Consider the following 22,550-nt stretch of genomic DNA (forward strand, 5'->3'; position numbering starts at 1 on the left):
AAATTAAATTCTAATCTTTCTTCTTCTCATGGTCGGGGTCCACATTCATGTAGAACTTTTAAAACGGGAGATCGATGTTCTGGCACTGTGCTTACATGTAAAGTGAAGCCGTTCACTCGAACGGCCGTGATCTGAATGTAAAAAGTGTTCTATAACATCGATTTGTAACGATTTACGTTAATGGTGTTGACATTGGCAAGGTTTCACGTAATTTACATTATTTCACGACATGCAGAACTTCACGCTTCACATTTGTCTGATGTTACATTTCTACAGTGAAAAGGTGTGTATTTTATGATGACATGTACGGGGTGTTCAAAAAGTCTCTCCGCAGTGCCGTATGATTGTTCGCCGCGCATGCCGTATGCTACAGCGAATAAACCGAAATGGAACTCAGTGAAATGCAAGTTATTAGTTTATTGAATATTCATTTTTACTGAGATAACGAAACAGTGGAATGTTGGGAGAGACCACTTGAAAGGAAGTAACCCAGGCAGGCGAACAATCATACGACACGCGCGGCTAACAATCGTACGGCACTGCGGAGAGACGTTTTGAACAACCCGAATATATGTCGGGGGATTTTAAAGTCTGAAATGTGCTGAAGCAAAATCTTTTGCAGTGCCACTTGAATATGACCCAAAGGCAGAAACTGCAGTAGTGAAACAACTAATTTCTAAGGACCACGATGAATATAATGGCCTTTAAAAAATACAAAAAGGGCGTTCATGATTAGTTCAGTATTTTAAAATAATGTCTAGAATAATCTGATAGCAGATGAATACCCTATTTCCTGCTTCTATGCTTCTCCGGAAACCCTACTAATGAGTGCAGTTCTCACGAGATGTGTATTCCTTGCAGCAGCCATTATACTTGCAGCATGTCAAGTTTATTAGATGCTCCGCAAAACTGCAGTTGGTATTAGGCCGTAATTGCTGCTGCAAATTGTCGCTGTTCTCAGGCGGTAATTACGTATCATTGACGAGTGGCACCAGTATTTTCCTTAATTACATGTGTACCAGCGGATGGGCTGTCGAATTCCCACTGGTACTGAAGCATCCTCCGTATGCACTCGAAGTTCCCGCTCCTGAGAATTTGTAAGCAGTGGCCGAAGCACGGATGAAGACCTGAAGAGCAGTTACACGCAATCCTAGGCATATGGCAGCCGGGTAGAGGTATCACTAGTAACTGACCGTATCGCCAGCTGTGTCGCGGAATACATTTTCCTTGAGTAGCATAATTCGTCTATAGACATGAGAACAATGACGGTTCGACCCCTTGTCTTGTTCATCTTCAACCACTGTGATGTCTTACTTCGGCCTCCAAACTACGAGATCTCCCCATACATTGACCTCTACTTCTATTAAGTATGCAGGCGACGTATCCCTCATGATCATAACCAGAAAGCATGGTCCTCAGTGAACTATAACATTTCGCACAGAAAGCTCGTATATTACGGACACTAGCGTACAGACACAACGGAGCTGCCTCCTGGAAAGAAAATGCTGCTATTTCTATAAACATCGAATACTATAGAATAGGTAAACATTAAAAACATGAGAGACTTGGAGAACTATCTAGAAATAAGAAATACTAAATAACAAGTATTTGCTGTTGATCAGATCCTACACGCCAGCCAGTGACGCTTACCGCTTCAGTGCATAGCATGCAGCACATCTGGCAGCAGTATTGTCCGTGCCTGCGGCAGGTTACGTATGCCAACACGGGATTACTTTGTTCCATCGCCTCCTCAGTGACCACAGGCACATATACAAGGTGATCAAAAATTCTGCGCGCAACATGGCGTATTACGACGACGCCAACGACAATCGTATTTCGATACAAAATCAGATGTTGGAAACGCATACTGAGTTAGCATTAAAAGCATTCGTTAGTGCCTTCTTCAAACACCGGTACACCAAAGCTGATTTTAAGTACAAGGAGTTGTGACGTGCTGATGTTCGCACTGAGCCAGTAAATAGCATGTAGCGTTGTACAGTGCCTTCTTACCGTCCGTAGTACGTTAACTTCGAGCGCTGCACGTGGAAAGAATTGCAAGACATGGCACTTTGTTTACGGTAGAGCTGAAGAAAATCGCCGAAGAACACAGCGAATATACCTCGGACGTTTCCATGTAAACGTTTCTATGAACGAAGATGTCCGCATTATCGCACATTTACTGCAGTTCACGTGCGACTGGCTAATGCCGACACTTTGACGCCACGTAGGTGTCTTGAGGATGATATTACAGGCAATCATATAACCTCTAAAGTGAGCCTCCCACATTCTCGGCCGCTTTCTTCATGACGATTTGCCGTTATTATAGTGTCACCGCAGCAACCTATCAGTGCCACAACACAAAAATGGTGCCATAACGGTTCAAGATTGGTGACAGAAATTCACGTTAGGGTTTTGGCCACCTAATCTGTCTGACCGAACCTTATGGAACGCACCTGGGCCGCTATTGGACGTCACCGCTACGCTCACAAACAATGGCCCATAATTTGCAGGAATGATGTGATCTGTATACAGATATCTATCTGGTGCCACATACCTTCGGAAAAACGTACCAAAGACTTGGCTCATCAGCATATGTCCAGTAGACGCGGAAATTTATTTTTTTTACTATAGCGAGTGTTTTCACATACATGTTAGCAGTTGCCTTTTCTCAGTCCCACAAACTTCTGTTCCGCCAGTCTCCTTCCTTCCCATAGGGCCCTCCTTTCCGTGAATTTGACTGTAGTTCCCTCCACGGTGCCCTCGGCTTCAGTCGGCTCCTTCTCCCTGGGGGAGACCAGTTGAGCAAACACTGCGGCCGTCGCTGTTACCACGTCCGTCGAACGTGTTCATATCATCTCAATTCTCGAGCATCAATCCTGTCTGTGACGGACTCCTCCGCATCCCATCTGCTTTCGTACATGGACATCCGTAACTCGATAAAAGCTGATCGTTCTCATCATCATCATCTTCTTCTTCTTTTTCTTCTTCTGCTTCTTCAGTAGCGCTGCAGCCCTTGGCTTCTTCAACAATCTTCCCCCACACTTCTAGGTTATTGGCTTCTCTTTTCCACCCACGGACTCCCATACTGGTGATATCCATTATTACCTCTTCGATCCATCTTCTTCTAGGTCTCCCTTTTCGTCTAACTGAATGGATCATACCTTTCATCATTATCTTTGGGATTCTATCCTCTGCCATTCTCTCCAAGTGTCCTAGCCATCGTGTTCGCTGTGATTTCACAAATTTTACTATGTCCCTGCCTTGCATTAACTCTTGTAATTCAGCATTGTAGCGTATTCTCCAGCCTTCTTCTTCCCTTATTGGCCCATAGATTTTGCGTAGTATTTTCCGCTCAATGGTTCTTAGTGCTTTTTCATCGTGTTCTGTTAACGTCCATTCCTCTGAGCCGTATATGATAACTGGGCGGACTAGGGAATTATATATTAGCAGTTTAGTTTTTCTTGTAGCAAGCCTATTTTTGAAAAGTTGCTTATTTGCAAAGGAAGCTCTCTTTCCTGCTTCTTTCCCTTATAGCCTTTCCAATACTGTTATCATCTGTTATTAGGGCTCCCAAGTAGCTAAAAGAGGACACTCCATTGAAGCATTTCCCATTGATGTTTATGTTTTTAGGGGTTCTTCTGCCATCAGATTGTGACATTATCATATATTTTGTTTTGTTTTCATTTACTACGAGGTCAATTTTTAAGGCTTTGTTTCCATTACCCGGTAAGTTTCTAGGAGTGTATTGGTATTTCTTCCTACTATAGCAATGCCATCAGCGTATGCACATATCTGGCTAGTTTTCATAAATATGGTGCCTCTTTTGTTGATTTTATTTACCACACTATGTAGGACTATATTGAATAGGACAGTGGAGAGACTATCCCCTTGCTTCACACCTTTATTAAAATCAAAGCTTTCACTTGTTCTGCTAAGGACCTTTACTTTTGCTTTTGTCTCTGTCATTGTCATTCTGATTAGTCTTATTAATTTGGCACATATACCAACTTCTTTCAGTATTCTGTATAGTTGTTGCCGGTTTATGCTGTCAAACGCTTGCTTGAAGTCGATGAATAGGAAATGCAAAAATGGTTCAAATCGCTCTGAGCACTGTGGGACGTAACTTCTGAGGTCATCAGTCCCCTACAACTTAGAACTACTTAAACCTAACTAACCTAAGGACATCACACACATCCATGGCCGTGGCAGAATTCGAACCTGCGTCACTAGCGGTCGCGCGGTTCCAGACTGTAGCGCCTAGGAAATGCAGATCTGTATCATATTCATAGAAATTTTCCATAATTTGTCTTATCACAAATACTTGTTCGTCTGTCTGGTCGAAAGCCACACTGATATTCCCCTAGCATACCTTCTGCACACTTCTGTATCCTTTCGTTTAATATACTTGTGAAGATCTTATAAGCTGTACTTAGCAGTGTTGTACCTCTATAGTTTTCACATGCTGTTCTATCCCCTTTCTTATAAATGGGCATAATTATTCCAACTTTCCAATTATCTGGCATAGTTTGTTTCCCATATATCTGATATTAATGTGTGCAGTTCCTTTATTACAGCCTCACCACCAGTTTTTATTAATTCAGCAATTATGCTGTCTTCCCCAGGGGCTCGATTGTTTTTTGACTTGTGCACAGCCCCGGAGACCTCTTGTAGTGTTGGCTTTCTTGCCTCATTGGTTTCATTGCCTACTTCCAGCTCCACTCTTCCCTCCTGTGCGGCTGTCTCTTATCTTCTAGGCTGGTGCTTAGTGTATCTTTGAAATACTCTGCCCATCTTCCCACTATCTGTTCTTCCTCCCTTATCATTTTCCCATCTTTACTGGAACAGGCAATTGTTTTTGGTTGGAATCTATTCTTCATTTTGCCTGTGGCATGATAGAACTTTCTTATTTCACTCTGTTCCTCTAGTTCTTCTAGTTCTTGAAATTTCTTCTTATTCCACTCTCTTTTCTTTCTCTTGCACAGTCTGTTAGCTCTTCTCCTTAATTCTCTATATTGTTCCACATTATTTCTGGTTTCTCTCTGTAGCACTTTTGTTCTTGCCCTGTTCTTTTCCTCTATTGCTGACCCGCAATGCCGGCCGCGGTGGTCTCGCGGTTCTAGGCGCGCAGTCCGGAACCGTGGGACTGCTACGGTCGCAGGTTCGAATCCTGCCTCGGGCATGGATGTGTGTGATGTCCTTAGGTTAGTTAGGTTTAAGTAGTTCTAAGTTCTAGGGGACTAATGACCACAGCAGTTGAGTCCCATAGTGCTCAGAGCCATTTGAACCATTTGACCCGCAATCTTCATCAAAGCATTCCTGGGTTCTTCTGTTCCTTCGTATGCCTATTATTTCCTCTGCAACATCCTTAATGGCTTTTTCAAGTCTGTTCCACCTTTCGTCTACTCCTTCTGTGGTCTCCTCATTGCTCAACTTGGTATTTTTTTTACTTCGTCGGGGATTTTCAGTTTGTCTGTATTCGATTTTATCATCTTTCCTATTCTGTTGCCATTTGTTAGTGACAGTTTCTCTCTCAAGATTGATTTTATCACAAAGAGGTCTGAGTCACAGTTGGGTCCTCTGCAGCTCCGTACATCCACAACTGATGTGGAGCGGCATGAAAACAAAATAGGGTCAACCTGATTGACTACTCCATTGACTGCAGACTTCCAAGTACCCAGATGGATCCTTTTGTGTGGAAAGAAGTTACTTTTAATAATCATATTATTCCTTGCTGCGAATTGGCATAGTAAGTCTCCGTTCTCGTTGTTGTCTTCATGTAGTGAATATTTTCCAGAAACTCCATATGGATGTTCATTCCTCCCTATTTTTGCATTAAAATCTCCTACTACTAGCATTAGGTCATATTTAGGTAATGCGCAGCATACTTTTTCCAAGTCTTCATACTCCGCATAATTTTCCTTCGTCGTTAAGCCATAGGATCCAGGTAAGCACCCCCGCTTCCTGTCTGGCGTTTTTCTTATGATAATCACAGATAATCTGTGACTCTGGCACTGTGTAAGTGGAGAGAAAAGGGGCGATGTTTTCTCTTTCGACCTCTCGGACGAGAAAGGTCCGGTTGGCGGCGGTTTGTGCACTGACAGAAGGCGAACGCGCTATTTATTGGAGTGGCGGTGCGCGGTGCGTAAAGGTCAGGAGTTGTGCGTGTGGGCGGCGGGCTGCTTTCGCCGGCGACACCCGTACGTTCCCCAGGAGTTATCTGATGGCGCTCCCGGTATGGGCGGGGGCCGGTCCAGCTTGCAGGCTGCAGGCCGTGGCGTCTGGCCCTACATTGCAGCCGCCGTATCCGGCAGGGCGCGCGACACGCGGACATGTAGAGTGGCCATTACGTCGTTAAGGCTGGAGTGCGGTGCTCACTGCGGGCTGCGCTCTCAGGTCTTCCTCGATGAGCTGACGACAGGATGCGAACGAACATGGCGGAGCTGAAGCAGCAGATGGTCCATGCAGTGGCGTGCAAGTAAGAACGCGGCGTGGTTACGCGGAGGGGCGCGTAGATCGAAGGACAGGTATCGTCGCTGTACTCATGAGTAGTAATGGAAGAAAAAAATTATCAATACCATGAAGGATCGATACGTATTTCCGATAAAAAGATTAGAGTACGTCCTATCGGCCCCAATCTCTACACATCTGATTTGAAAATATATTTACAATAGACGTTTCTGAAATAAACCACTTGCAGTTGCATGTAAACTTTTACACGAACACGGCCAGTTTCGTGGTATCTGATCACATCTTCAGGTGTACAGCTACAAGATAAGAAATGTGCAATCGACATTATGATAAAAAAAAGAGACTTATCCTAATGATCTATGATCAATGGCACTTCACTTTCCCTTGCGCCTTTGTCCCGCAATGTTCGCAGCGTCGGCGTGGTTACAACGGATTTGGCAATGTTTGTGTTAGGGATGGCCGGAAGCCCTTCCTGCCGCCACCCCGCAGGTTCGAATCCTGCCTCGGGCGTGGGTGTGTGTGATGTCCTTAGGTTAGTTAGGTTTAAGTACTTCTAAGTTCTAGGGGACTGATGACCTCAGCAGTTAAGTCCCATAGTGCTCAGATCCAATTGAACCATTTTTCTAAGGGACTGATGACCTCAGATGTTAAGTCCCATAGTTCTCAGAACCATTTTTTTTTTTGTCAGGTCACTGCCCACATGTGCCCCTTATACAATGACGGAAAAAAATGTACGCCTGAAAAGACGACGTCGATTTTGATCTGAGGATGACATATGCCACCTGGGGGATAGTAGATATATCGGTAATGGTTTTAATGTTTTCCACCAACAGATTGCGTAATGGCATAGCTACCAGAGCGACAGCTACGTTTATCCTTTAATAGGAAATGCTAACAGCCAGAAGTCCCAGTGTGTTGCAAACTTGTAAAGCAAGCCGGTAACCATGCCACAGTTCGGCCCCGGTAGCTGAGTGGTCAGCGCGACAGAATGTCAATCCTAAGGGTCCGGGTTCGATTCCCTGCTGGGTCCGAAATTTTGTACGCTCAGGAACTGGGTCTTGTGTAGTCCTAAACATCATCATTTCATCCCCATCGACACGCAAGTCGCCGAAGTGGCGTCAAATCGAAAGACTTGCACCCGGCGAACGGTCTACCCGACGGGAGGCCCAAGTCACACGACATTTAAATTTACCATGCCACAGAGATGCACTCATGCTCCCCAAAACCAAATGAGCGAGTATGAAAGGGGTCAATTTGTGGCCTTCCTAGCGGTGGGATAGTTCTTTCGGAGAATTGCTACGCAAGTTGGACGTGCTGCGTCAGTTGTGCAACGATGCTCTTTTGTAGCAGTAGTCACGTGAACGTTCTTAACACCCGTAGACTAGGTTCTGTACGTTCACACAGCTCAGACGTCCGCCAGTATCCTCGTACTGTAACAACAGCAGTGACAGATCGTATAGGTACCAGAGGACAGATAAGAGGTTCTTGCGAGTCCAGACGTGTCAACACGAACTGTTGCGAACTGGCTATTAGCAATGGGGCTACAGACACGGACATCGCTAGCCCATCTTCCACTCACGGAACTGCACCGACGTGCACGGCTCGACTTGTGCCGTCATCCCTTGGAAGATGAAATGTTGCGCCGTGGTCTTCAGCGATGAAAACAGATTCTGCCTGCACGCAAATAATGGTCGTTTGCGCATACGACGTACACCTGATAAGAGTGCTTTCTCGTAGATTGCATTCGTCCAAAACACACTGGCCTTATGGTTTGGGGTGCGATACGTTACAGCTCTCGTTCAGCTTTGGTGCTTCTGAACGGGACGCTAATCAGTGCTCGGTACGTGCAGAATGTTGTTAGGGCGTTCTTTTGCAACAGGAAGGTGATGTGTTGTTCCAATAGGATCAGTCTGGCCCACACACTGCCCGTGAAACTCAACATACTGTGCAAGACGTGCAGCAACTTGTCTGGCCAGCACTCTCTGCAGACTTGTCTCCAATCGAGAACATGTAGGTCCCGATGGGAAGGGAAGTGATTCGTGCGATTCGTCAACGTACAACTCTTACAGAACTTGGACGGATCGAGTAGGCGTAGCATAACATATCGCAGAGCAGTATTCGATATCTGTACGATCGACTGGGTGCCACAGTCAGCACCTGTAGTGCCGCCCGTGGAGGCTATACCACGAACTAATATGGATACTTCTCGATTGGTCGATACCCGGTACCACAGAACCATTATGCTATTAATGTGTGAATGTAATCACCTTATGTACTTCATATGAACTGTTGCAACAGTAATCTTGAGTGAATTTGGAACCTCTAAAATGGAGTACTAATAATTGTTTTCAGCAGTGTAAAAAAGACCAAGCTTTGGACATCAGCTCTATGCTCTGGTGATAGTAATCTATTCTCTTATGAAACTTTCCATAGTAATATGACGTTTTATGTAAGTTTGCAGGCTCGCGAGGCCATTGTCATTGAAGGCAAAACTTGTAAATTGTGAGGCCGCGTCATGTTCGTTCCTCTTCAGATTTCTTCTTCACAGGTCGACGTTCCGACCCTCTGCTGAAATCTTCTACAGGACTTTACTATTATCCACAGTCAGTTAACTGGGGACACGAGAACCGAGTCCTGAAAAGAATACCAGCAGAGGCGTCGAAATATCGGTTTATGAAGATGAAACTTGAAGAAGAACGTGACGTAGCCCAACAACGAAGGTTTGCCTTCTGTAATATGCCGTTCACGCTTCATAGTGCATTATGTACGAAGACAGCATATAGGTAATAAGCGAAAACGAAGTACTATCTAACTATTATTTGGCTCATTGTGCCTCTAGTAATATATTGAAGAGGGAAACAATATCACGGAACAGTTGCACTAGTTACGTAGTTACAAAAAAATGGTTCAAATGGCTCTGAGCACTATGGGACTCAACTGCTGTGGTCATTAGTCCCCTAGAACTTATAACTACTTAAACCTAACTAACCTAAGGACATCACACACATCCATGCCCGAGGCATGATTCGAACCTGCGACCGTAGCAGTCGCACGGTTCCGGACTGCGCGCCTAGAACCGCGAGACCACCGCGGCCGGCTACGTAGTTACATTTCATGATACAGGGCAAGTGACGCGTCTTACAGTGAGCGAGTAATCTGTAATATATAAACTCTTTCTTTTGAGTTTTTGATTACGCTCACTTCGCGTTGCAAGGTGTATGAATAGATGAAAGCTATTTGATCACGCCCTCCCGGCCACGCCCATCGCTGATCAAACTGGAGGACACAACGGCCGTGCGACAGCACCGTAAGCTGACTCACTGCTGGATTCAAACGCGTAGCTTAACTGAAGTTTCTGAGGCCTCACTTTACTGGCAACACCGAGTGTTTGCCCGACTGAAATTAATTCGATGCAGCGATATTAGGAGAGAATTTTCCTGTGACTGAAAAAATGACCAGCAGTTTCTTTTTATTGTGTCTTGATCGATTTCGGAGCTACCAGCCCCGTATAAAAATGCAGCTCGCGTATATACTTCTTATATGAATAAGATTTCTATTTCCTAGGATCGTAGTTTTCTGACATCACCGTCTAGAAGTATTCTGCACAGCAAAGCCTCTATGGACCACTGAGGAGACACTTCCCGAGTAGTGGTTTGAACAAAGGTTTTGCAGTCCCCGGTACCGCAGCATGCTGATGACAACGAGCTAAGATCGTAGGAAATACTTACCCGATTCTTCTAAGAATCGCGGTTCAGTATGGAACCGCGTGACTGCTACGGTCGCAGGTTCGAATCCTGCCTCGGGCATGAATGTGTGTGATGTCCTTAGGTTAGTTAGATTTTAGTAGTTCTAAGCTCTAGGGGACTGATGACCTCAGATGTTAAGTCCCATAGTGCTCAGAGCCATTTGATCCATTTTTTGAACCATCTTCAAAGAATCGAACGCCCATGTATAAAGCTGCTTCAAACGTCCGATTACTGGATGATTGTAATCTGGCTGTTTGTGCTCCATTTCAACCAAAAGCAAGTTTTCCGTGCATTTCAGTGTTTATGACCTCATATCACCTGAAGATGCATATAATTTTGCAGATACATTCACATTTGTATGTAGGGTGTTGGGTTGTTTTGGGGGAAGAGACCAAACTGCGAGGTCATCGGTCTCATCGGATTAGGGAAAGATGGGGAAGGAAATCGGCCCTGCCCTTTCAAAGGAACCATCCCGGCATTTGCCAGGAGCGATTTAGGGAAATCACGGAAAACCTGAATCAGGATGGCCGGACGCGGGATTGAACCGTCGTCCTCCCGAACGCGAGTCCAGTCCAGTCCACTGGCCACCTCGCTCGGTTTTTGTATGTAGGTACTGTGTGTAAAGTGTGCCGCGATTCGAGATAGTTGTAAAGAAGTAATAAATTTAAAGGTCATGCCTGTAAGCCATTTTAAGCAAAAGGTAGTTTTTCACACATCTAAATGCCTCTGGCGTCATGATATACTTTTGCTTGTACATTCAGTTATATATGTGGATACTGTGTGCAAACTGGTTTACGAAGGCTCGCTGTAACGAAGTAATAAATTAAAACGTCATGTCTGATGCTGAAATTTTACTGCAGGAACATCGAAAATGTAGCAAGTGACAAACTTTTTACTTTTTATCATTTTTTTGGGGTGGTTTTAGCGAGAAAAATGTTTGTTATAGGTTTGAAATTATGTGTAAAGTTTGTTGACAGTCACTAAGTGCTCTCATTCTTAGATACTGGATGAAGAAAGTCCGAGTGTGCACGTGCTGTCAGCTACGCTACCTCAAGACAACTGTTATGCTCGTATTATTGTGCTAAACTTTTAACATGAGATTAAGCCTCTTAAGAGTTGATTAGGACAATGTTTAAGTGTTTTTTTTTTTTAAATTCGAGAAATAATTACACGAAATCAATTTTGTTGCCCCTCGAAACCGTCCTTACTCCTTACGGGTTACAGGATAGTCGCCTGTAAGACAAAACAAAACGATGCGGCACGAAGGAATTAACTGAATGGGACGGAAGTCGATGTATATTTTTGTATCCCGCTTGGAAGGCGGCGCGTGGGTCTGCTCCTAAAAACTGAAAGGTTGGCCAAATGAAGGAAGTGACTAGGAGCAGGAAAAGGTAATACACGTCGGAACTGCAAGAAAGTGAAAGTGGTTTACTGGTGCATGAATATATACAGGGCGTACATAACTTTGTAAGTAGGTGCGAAGCCGTAGACCCGACGTAAGTAGAGCAAAGTATATGAAGCGAAGCGAAGCTGAAGCGAAGTGTCCCGGCCGTCTGCTCTTGATCTAATGAGGAGAATCTGGAGCGGAGCTCGTAGATCTGGACAGCGCCTGCTAGAGGGCGCTGTCGTCGGTGCCGGTGTCGTAGTGCCAACTTACGCCTTGGCATCGTAGCTATCGAGACCACAGATTTGATGCACATCTACAGACAAACAAGTGATTACAATTTCAGAAAAATTGGGTAATTTATTCAAGAGAAACAACTACACAAATAGAGCAAGTCAATAACGCGTTGGTTCGCCACTGGCCCTTATGAATCAGTTATTTGGCTTGGCATTGACTGATAGAGTTGTTGGATGTTCCTCTAAGTGATGTCGTTCCGGATTCTGTCCAACTGTCGCATTACATTGTCAAAATACCGAGACGGATGGACGGCCTTGCAGATAATGCTCCAAACGTTCTCATTTGGAGAGAGATCCGACGACTTAGCTGGCAAAGGTACGGTTTTGCTAAGCTCTAAGACAAGCAGTAGAAACTCTAGCGTGTGCGGGCGGGTTTCATCTTGCCGAAATGGAAGTTCAGGATGGCTTGGTATAAAGGACAACAAAACGCGACGTGCGATATCGTCCATGTACTGCTGTGCAACAAGGGTGCCGCGGATGACAACCAAACGAGAGCCGCTGTGAAAAGGAATGGCACCCTAGAGCGTCACTCTTTATCGTCTGGCCGTACGGCGGGCGAGAGCTACATTGGTATCTCATAGCTGTGTGAGGACTCTCAATGGTCATCGGGGATCAGTTCGAAGTGGATCTCGTCACTGAAGGCATTCCTACTCCAGTAAATGAGATTCCAAGCCGAAGACGTGTGTGGAGACGCGCTGGAAAGCGGTGGGATACCAACCTGCTTGCCGCCCGCCATACTGTTTGACAACCGGGAGTGATTGTCTTGGGAGCCATTTTTTTAGAAGAGTAGGTCCGCTTTAGTTATTATTATTAAGATGGAAAGGGATTCACCATCTTGGAAGCAGAAGTAGAAAAAGCGCCGAAGGAGATGAAGAATAGGAAGGCATGTGGAATTGATGATTTACCAGCAGAACTGTTGAAGAGCATGGGAAAGAAGGCATGAAAAGAAATAGTCCACCTCTGTAACGAGGCATATGACAAACAGGAATGGTCTGAGGACTTCCTTGCAACAGTTACATCAGCGGAGAAAAATGGAAACACTAAAAAATGTGAAGAGCACCGGACCATCAGTCTAATTTCTCATTCAGCTAAAGTCTTGCTGAGAGTGTTGGATAGAAGGCTATATGGCAAGATGGATAGAGAGATTGCAGAGGAGCAGTTCGGATTTAGAAGAAGAAAAAGAGATGCTATTGGCCTGTTAAGAACTATAGGGGAAAGATATATGAAAAGGGTAGAGAAATCTTTGCTGTTTTTATAGATTTAGAAAAGGCTTTTGACAGAGTTCAGTGGAACAGGCTGATGGATATTTTGAAGAGGAAAGGAGCAGATTGGAAAGAGAGAAGACTGATACAGAATCTACATTTACACCAGAAAGTAAGGATAAGGATTGGAAATGAAATGTCAGAAGGAAGCAACATTGGATGAGGTGTTAGACAAGGTTGTTGCCTTTACCCACTGTTGTTTAACGCATAACTTGAAGAGATTATTGCAAAAGGCTTAGATGGGAAAAGACGAATACGTATTGGTGGAAAGAGTCTAGAATATATAAGATTTGCTGATGACATGGTATTAGTGGCAGAAAGTGAGCGGACAGTGAATAACATGCTGAAAGATCTGAATGAAGCTTGTGTGGAATATCGGATGCACATAAACACAGCAAAAACAAAGAGTATGGTCATCAGTACAAGACGCAGACTGTCCTATATTAAAATAGGACAATCTACCATTAGCCAAGTAAGTGAATTTAAATATCTTGGAAGCACAATAACTGAAGACCTGAGATGTCACCAGGAGGTGAAAACTCGAATTGCCGTAGGGAAGGAGGCGTTCAACAGAAAGAGGAGACTCTTATGTGGCAAATTAGATAAAGGTCTAAGGAAAAGCCCTGGCAAATGTTTTGTCTGGAATGGACGCTGAGACGAGAGGATGAAGAAAGGTTAGAAGCATTTGAGATGTGGATGTGGAGGAGAATGGAGAGAATAAGCTGGATGGAAAGAGTGAGTGCCGGCCGTGGTGGTCTAGCGGGCGCGCGTTTTCACCCTTCATCTATCTGCTCTGCTTTCCGTTTATCTGTCGTGGGACGGCAGTCGTAGCCGAAAGCCCGAAGCTGCTATTTTAATACATTGACCTTTACTAAAGTAACCACGAATTATGTGGCATGTCACTTGTTCAAAAAGTTCTCTCGTTGAAGGGTCACACAACATAATTGTACTCACAGTGGTTCGATGCGACTGGCTGACACGTAAATTCATTTTCGTTATTGTTCTGCTGGTAGCATAACTGGGAGGCAGTTAAATCTGAGCGACCCGCCGCGCAATCTCATTTGCCGTTCGCGGTCAATCATGTTAGCGGCGCACGACGGACTTACACCACATTCCAAGTAAAGGGTCCAATATGAGCCTGTACGTCATTGCCTGTGTGCTTTGGTGCTCAAAATTTTGTGCAACGAGTTGCCAGAGATAACGAACGGACATTTTGACGGAACGTCACAACTATGTGTGTCTACTGTGTTTGCAGTTACTTATTGAATTTCATTTATACCGGCTCATACTGAACCAGCAAGTGACTCTTTTACCTCCGGCAGGCTCCTCTTCAATGAATCTAATTGCAGTCACAACTTCGTGTTGGAAGCTGTGCAAAACTTGTGAATTTTGTACATCCTGACAATCAGTTGCTTCAAATAATAAAATCCATGAATTCGTCTGTATCAATACGTAGAATGTCTCTTTAACGTTAATGCTGACTGTTTGTATAACATGAATCAGTGCACTGTTTGGCACATTTTTATGATGACGATGTGGTTTATATTACCATTTGACAATAGTGACGAATTCATGGATTTTACTCTTTTAGCGTCACTCATTTTATATATCCTAGTATGATATAAATGTTTTACGAATCTGATGATGGTCCTTGGAGCGAAACTGGTTTCTCAATACAGAATACTTACAAGCAGCTCTTGGCGGTATAAAAGATCACGTTTTTCAGACTGTATAGTAGCCTATCCGTAATCCTATTTCTTTATTCATTGTTACATCTATTGCCACCCACATTACTCCTGTTGCTACAAGTCCTGAGGTGTTTGCACGAATTACCGATTCGTTTCACCTCATGTAATACAATAGTTCCACACTCGACTCAGTTCAACAGTCACTAAGCATGCAATGATACTCATGGAAGGTGGTAAATCCGGTTTGAGATTATTCGAATACGTTTTTTATAAGATGTAATTAATAATTGTTGTTTATTCGTCCAAGAAGTTTTGGGAATGCTACCAAGCCGTTTAGTCTCCTCTTACGGTATTTAGGCTGTGATTCGTCGAGCCATTTTCAGATTGAACCATAAGAATTGCTGCACATGTATGAATTTTTCCTTTGAAGCGGAGTATGCGCTTATTTAAACTTCTTGGCAGAGTAAGATCGTACACTGGGACTGAAGAGAGGTGAGAGGGATCGGGTAAGTCTTTTATAGTTGTAGAACATGCTGGGAGAATGAAATTCCCATATACGGTCTGTTAGGAGATTTAGTAATAGACAATTCGAGCGAGTGATTTGGCCACGCAGATCGACTGACATGAAAACCAATGAACATTTATGCGACATAATCGGAAGGTCAGCTCTTGCACAAAATTCTGCACCGGGAACACTTTCGCTATAGAAGCCGCATGTCTCGATATTTCTGCAGGGGACTTCCAATGCCCTTTGAGTCCACGATACGTTGAGTTGCTGCACTGCACCCGGCAAAAGAAGGTCCGACGCGATGCTTGGGGGTATTCTATGACTGTATTCGACACGCAAGACTTGCACCCGGCAAACGGTCTACCTGACGGGAGGCCCTAGTCACACGGCTTTTTACCTCAGTGTATGTTTAGTAACGAAAAGTTACCGGATAATGTTGTACTGATTTGCTTCTAATGTAATTTTTGTGTTGTTGAAGTTTTGGGCGTTTCAGTCTGAGGACTGGTCTCCTTGCTAATCTATCCTGCGCGAGCCTCTTCATCCTTTCCCAACCACTGCGACCTTTCTCCACTAATACCCGCTTACTGTAACTGAAGCCTGATTAAAGGGAGCAGTACATTTCTTTTCTCCGTCATGCGATTCAGTACCTATTCATTAGTTATCCGACCTACCCGACGTCTGTACATAACCCCAAAGTCGAAATCTTCTATTGTCTTCATGTCGGAACTGTTTATCGTCCGGCGGCTCCAGATGGATACCTTCGTATAAAACTTCCTAATACTTAAATTTATATTCGATGTTAACAAATTCCTCTTTTTCAGGAACGCTTTCCTTGCTCTCGAGAGTCTGCATTTTGGACCCCCTCTGCTTCACCTTCGTCGTTTACTTTCAGGTGCATATAACAAACTCATTTACAGCTGTTAGTGTCCAGTATCGTGAGCCAGTTCCTTCAGCAAGTGACGCTGTCAGGAGCTGAGGATCTCTGTAGACAACTGGTACCATGATGTCACTTGCGCATTCAGGACGATGCCTGAACGAGGATGATCACAACAAACACAGCTATGAGGCGTACGCGTTCCCTAGTGTTAAGACGCGGGGAATTAGGGGACTGTGATGGTACATTCTGCAAATAGTAAAGGAAATCAACGACTTTACTGGAAGTGGAACTAAAGTTAAAATAAAAACTTTTAGGTTTCCTTTAATTTACGTCTATGGTCACAAACTTTTTGTTAACAGGTTACCTGTTTGGGTCTGTAATGACCATCATCTGTTTTATAAAATCAAAGTCCTAATGTACTGCAGCAATAGTGGCATCGTCAAATGTTAAATGTAAAATCAGCACCAGCATCGTCAAATATATATATATAACGTCATATGCACGAGTCATGTTGTCAGTAGCACTATAGTTCAAAACAGGCAGATCGTTAGGGGGGAATCTGGAGTGGGGGAACCAAGGTACAGTACAGAATCGCCGGATCCACGTAACAGCGCTTTTCAGGACTGTAGCGCCACGGGAACTTTATTTTACGGACAACCCTCGTGTGTATGACCCTTGGCCCTTATCCACTGAGGGACGGTTTCCTGCAGTTATGGTCCCATTTACAGACATCTAGCTTTCTGGTGACGTCGTATCACTACACCTAGCCTATAGAGAAGAGAGAGAGAGGGGGGGGGGAGACAGAGAGAGAGAGGGATGTTTAGTGTTCAACATGTTGTGGATGCTAAAGGCATTAGGGAAGAGGTGACTGAGCAGGCGAGTGAGAGTCGCGTGTGGTGTGTGTGCAGAGAGCCAGCAGCCGTCGGTGGTGGTGGACGCGGCCGCCGCCGTGTCGGAGGCGACGCCGACGCTGGTGTTCTACGTGGCGCTGGGCTGCGCATGCGCACTCATCGTCATCGTGCTGCTCGCCGTCGCCGGCTGCTACCTCAGGACCTCCAAAGCGCGCCGGCACGGTCACATCCTGCAGTGAGTACCGCCCTTAACAGTGTGCTGTCGTCGCATAAGAGCCTCTTCTGCGTCTGACATGACTTCTCCTTTGACTGAAATATGGATAAAAGTATATTAAGCGGTACTACATAACAGGTACAGGAAGTAGTGGGGAAAAATAAGAACGGTATAGCAAGAACCAAGTGCACGGATTTTGAAATGCTATAAGACAAGCATGCAGTCTTCCACCTATACTATTCAGTCTACATAGTGTAAACGATAACTGTTCACAATGTTTTTAACAAGACGCTTGTGGTCTATCAACTCAAGAACTATCTCTGATTAACTAAGGCGAGGATGATCAACGTCGTCTCCAGTGCGGATGGGGGGGGGGGGGGGGAGGCAGGTATCAGTCACACACCACAAACTGAGCAAAGTCTGAGAGAAACAATAAGACAAACAAAAATTAGTCATAATCTTGAAGGTGGCACAGTAACCATCTTCTACGTAAAATTCTTTTATTGTTTCTTTCCAGTCTGGGTCACACAAATAGTATCATCACTAGTTTCAACTTTTTAGTAAGTTCTTACCAGATGATGTGTTTAAAAAGAAATAAGAAAAGCATGTAGTAAAATACTGGTAACATCTACATCTAACATGCACTTGTATATGTTACAAAGTAACTCATGGAACATAGGCATACAACATTTCAGTAAAAGTACAATACAGCAACTTCAGTGTAAATATTTTCACAAATTAAATGAGTGTGTACTTTTAACCTGAGACATCGTGGTGAGAAAACATGGAAATTGCCAAAATATGTACAATTAACCCTTAGTACCATTTTACTTTATATAAAAATTAGAGCATGAACCATTTCAAAGTTAACTTGTGTACAATCAAAACTGTAACACGCAGGAAAGGTAGTAAATGTCAACTTTGTATAAGTATTATACACAAGTATTTACATAGCTGCTGTGGAAAAACTGCCACTCTAGCAACCAACATAAAAACTGCCACCCCAGCAATCAACATATAACATTCAAAATTTAATTTCCAGAAACCTACTTATGAGTTACATCTAAGTGACAATTCGACAACAACAAAAGAATTATACCATACAAATGGTTCAAATGGCTCTGAGCACTATGCGACTTAACTTATGAGGTCATCAGTCGCCTAGAACTTAGAAATAATTAAACTTAACTAACCTAAGAACATCACAAACATCGATGCCCCAGGCAGGATTCGAACCTGCGACCGGAGCGGTCGCTCGGCTCCAGATTGTAGCGCCTAGAACCGCACGGCCACTCCGGCCGGCCTAATAAACCCGATCCGCTAAAAGTTCTCAACGTTCTCCATTGATTTAAATCAGTGCCCACTCGCAGTAATTCCTTTGTCTCTTAATTATCTGTAATTGGCCTACAAAAATCACCTAAACTACATCGCATGCGCATCTCGCGAGTGTTTCAATATTGTCACATTCTGGCGACCTTCGATCCACGCACGGAGTCTGCGAACTGTGTGACATGTCGCAGTGTCTTGCTGGTAGATGCTACCGTACCGAGGAAGAAAGAAACTGCATGTAGGGGATGATATGGTCCCAAGGGATAGATGCATTCTTGTGTTGATCCATTGGGTCTTTCAGAAATATATCACCCAGGGAATGGTTCAAATGGCTCTGAGCACTATGAGACTTAGCGTATGAGGTCATCAGTCCCCTAGAACTTAGAACTCCTTCAACCTAACTAACCTAAGGAGATCACACACATCCATGCCCGAGGCAGGATTCGAACCTGCGACCGTAGCGTCGCGCTTCCAGACTGAAGCGCCTAGAACCGCTCGGCCACACCGGCGGGCCCCAGGGAATACCACGGAAACATTCCCCAGAATATAAAGCTCCCTCTTCCTGCAACGACCTTTCCGACGATTGCTGAAGGGCCATACACGCCAACGGCAGTCTGTCCGATGGAGCATAAAACGTGATTCACCTGAAGAGGACACCTATCGCCACTCAATAGACGTCCAGCTGCGGTATTATCGTCAAAATTCCAGTCTTTGTCGCCTACGAACGGCAGTCAGCGCGGATGCGTGTTTCAGACGCATACAGCAACGTCCGCTGGACGGACATTAGGGACACTCTCTTGGTGGCCCATTAGTTCGCCTGGGGGCGGGGGGGTCTGTTGCTCAACAGTTGCACTGATATTCGCCCGTACACATCTCCGCAGCCGTGCTTTACCCCTGTCAGCTATGGCCTGTGATGCGCCACGGTTTCCTCGGCGGCAGTTTTTAGGATAGCGCCATTTTTCCATGCACGGTATTCTTTAACCAGGGCGGCAGGGAAACAGTTTACAAACTTAGGCCTTCGGAAACGCTCTCACTCTTAGCGCGAAAGCCAACGATCATGTCCCTTTGCACGTCAGGTAAATCGCTCCGTTTCTGCATTACCACAACGGCTGCACTGTTTTCCGCATCCCCCAGACGCGCTTTATATACCCTCCACTGCTGGTGCTGCCACCTGCCGTCTGTTACTGGACCGTGTATCTGCACGGGCGTCGTTTTAGTAAGATTTTCCAGAAATTTCTCACCTCTGAAGCACAATGTGCTTTCTGGCCGAAGTTAGAGCTCCCAGGAAGCTGAAAGGAAACCCGAACTCTGTAAAGCTCAAACTGCCACGAAATACGTGCAATGTACAATTTTTCCTATCCTCAAACTAATTGCTTCATTACAGTTTGTTCGTGGCTGTCATATCGGTAATTATCTTATTCAGTTGTCACAAGTTTCGAGATCGCTACGGGTAGTCTTAAAACTCCTACCAGACCGATTCTCTGATCTCCGTAGTTCAATGGCGTTACTTTCAAAATAAGTGACAACAAGCGTGCTGTCGAATTGTCTGTCCCAGAAGTAAAGAATATTCCGTTTATAGAAATATTACGTCGCTAATGTAGTTGTTCGTCCCACTGTTCTGAAATTGAGAATCTGGAACTAAACATTGTATGAACGTGAAGAGTGTACTGGGAGGAAGAAACATGAGGCAGTTGAAATGTGTAACGCAAATGTCTCAGCCGGCCGGTGTGGCCGTGCGGCACTAGGCGCTTCAGTCCGGAACCGTGTGACTGCTACGGTCGCAGGTTCGAATCCTGCCTCGGGCATGGATGTTGTGAGGTCCTTAGGTTAGTTACGTTTAAGTAGTTCTAAGTTCTAGGGGACTGATGACCACAGATGTTAAGTCCCATAGTGCTCAGAGCCAGAAATGTCTCAAAAACAAAGCAGCTAAGCAAAATAAGAAATGCAAGGAACTCTCTTACCAGCAGGAAGTAGAAGCCGGAGCACACGTCCTAAGACATGCTGTGGCAGACAATATAGGAAAGAAGGGAGCTGTTGGGGGAAAACGTCCAACGGATATCAGAGAGTCTGTGTGTAGAGGGATTGGACAGAAATATGGAAACATCCCCAAAATTCATGCTGGAACGTAAATGCAGATACTAGCGAAGTCTGCAGATTGTACTATGGTATTTGACCACTAACGGCGCCTGTGCAATTCCCTCATTACGTTGCATGTGTGCCCGCATCTCGTGGTCGTGCGGTAGCGTTCTCGCTTCCCACGCCCGGGTTCCCGGGTTCGATTCCCGGCGGGGTTCAGGATTTTCTCTGCCTCGTGATGGCTGGGATTGTGTGATGTCCTTAGGTTAGTTAGGTTTAAGTCGTTATAATTTCTAGGGTACTGATGACCATCGATGTTAAGTCCCATAGTGCTCAGAGCCATTTGAACCATTTGAACGTTGCATGTGTCAGTTGTGTTCGGAACAATGTTCTGTGTGGTTGTAAGTGCAATATGTCAAAGTTAACTGAACAGGAACGTGGGAAAATTGTTGGTGGTTGTATGGTGGGTGCTTCGTAACCAAGCTCGTTTGGTGTTTTAAGAGGCATCGCTTACAGGGACAGAAGAAAAACATCGTCCACTAGGTCACAATGCGGACGAAAGTGTGTGTTGAGTGATCGTGACAGACGATCCTTGAACAGGATTGTGAGTGTGACGAAAAATACGAGGACGACCGCTGCAAAAGTCATTGCAGAACTGAATGTCTCACTCGCGAGCCCTGTCAGCTCCAAACCAAGATCATGGGAGTTCCATAAGTAGGGAATTACAGAGCGAGCTTGAATTCCAAAACTATTCATCGGCGATACAAATACCTCTAACTGAGAAATATGGTGCCGAAGCCATAAAACCTAGACTGTGTATCAATGGAAGAAACTCATTTGGTCGGGCGAGTCTTGTTCTACACTTTTTCAACTTCTGGCCAGTTTACGTCCCAAGAATGAAACAGGGCGAAGTTTCGGAGCTGATTTGGGCAGCCATGTCATAGTATTACATGGTTTCTATGGTTACTCTGCAGGGTCGCATTACTGCCAACGATTATGTGACCATTTTGGCTTATCAGGTCCATCGTATGTTACAGTGTTTGTTCCCGAATAGTGATGCCAAGTTTCCAAGTCGAGAGGCTCCCTATTCACACACCTCGCATCGTGCAGGACTGGTTTTGTGATCTTGAGGATGAACTGTCGCATCTCCGCTTGCCATCACAGTCCCTAGATCTCAGTATTACTGAGCTTTTGTAGTCAACTTTGGAGAGAAGGATGTGTGATCAGCATCCACCTCCATCATCGTTATCCAAACTTCCCAGTATTTTGTAGAAAGAATGGCACAAGCTTGCCTTGAAAACCATACAGAACGTCTATTTATCGGTCAGGGTGGCGTAGACTTTCTTCCGCTGTTGGTTCTCTTTTAACTGCACAACGGGTAGCGTGGGTGATAGGCACTGTTTGAGGGAACAGTGTGGAGAAGGTACAGAAAAAACCGATCGGTTAAAACTGATACCGACATTTGAGTTCTAAATACCCGGTATTTACATTTTAGTTCTAAATACCCGGTATTTTTCAGCACGTCTTGGGTTTCGGTTTTAACAGGCATTTTTTGTTTTGTTACTCATAACAGAGTAAAAAATCGAAATATCAATTAGCCATACATACATGGTACACAACTGCTCAGAGTTAGTGAGTTTCAACATGATCTTACCCAGTCTGATCTTCCATACGCGACGATAGCGTTAGGAATGAACAAATTAGATAAGAACTGAATGTTAATGGGATAAGCGACACAATAGATAAATATAGAACATATGAAAAGAACATGTTTGCAGAATGGGAAAGAAACTTTGGTGAAGTAACGATTGAGATGTAGCCCAAGAGAAAGTAAAAGCTCTGGTAGACCCA

At 44.5% G+C, this 22,550-nt stretch overlaps 1 protein-coding gene across 1 annotated transcript in view; it reads left to right on the forward strand.

Annotated features, from left to right (window-relative positions):
• The window catches only part of LOC126344554 (tyrosine-protein kinase Dnt-like), a 500,421-nt gene that overhangs the window by 428,360 nt on the left and 49,511 nt on the right, over nt 1-22,550 (forward strand). Inside the window, exon 4 of the mRNA XM_050002028.1 lies at nt 17,138-17,315. Coding sequence (XP_049857985.1) covers nt 17,138-17,315 — 178 coding nt within the window. The remainder of the gene's footprint in view (nt 1-17,137; nt 17,316-22,550) is intronic.

This window comes from Schistocerca gregaria, chromosome 1 (assembly GCF_023897955.1).
Source record: "Schistocerca gregaria isolate iqSchGreg1 chromosome 1, iqSchGreg1.2, whole genome shotgun sequence".
Lineage (NCBI taxonomy): Eukaryota > Metazoa > Arthropoda > Insecta > Orthoptera > Acrididae > Schistocerca > Schistocerca gregaria.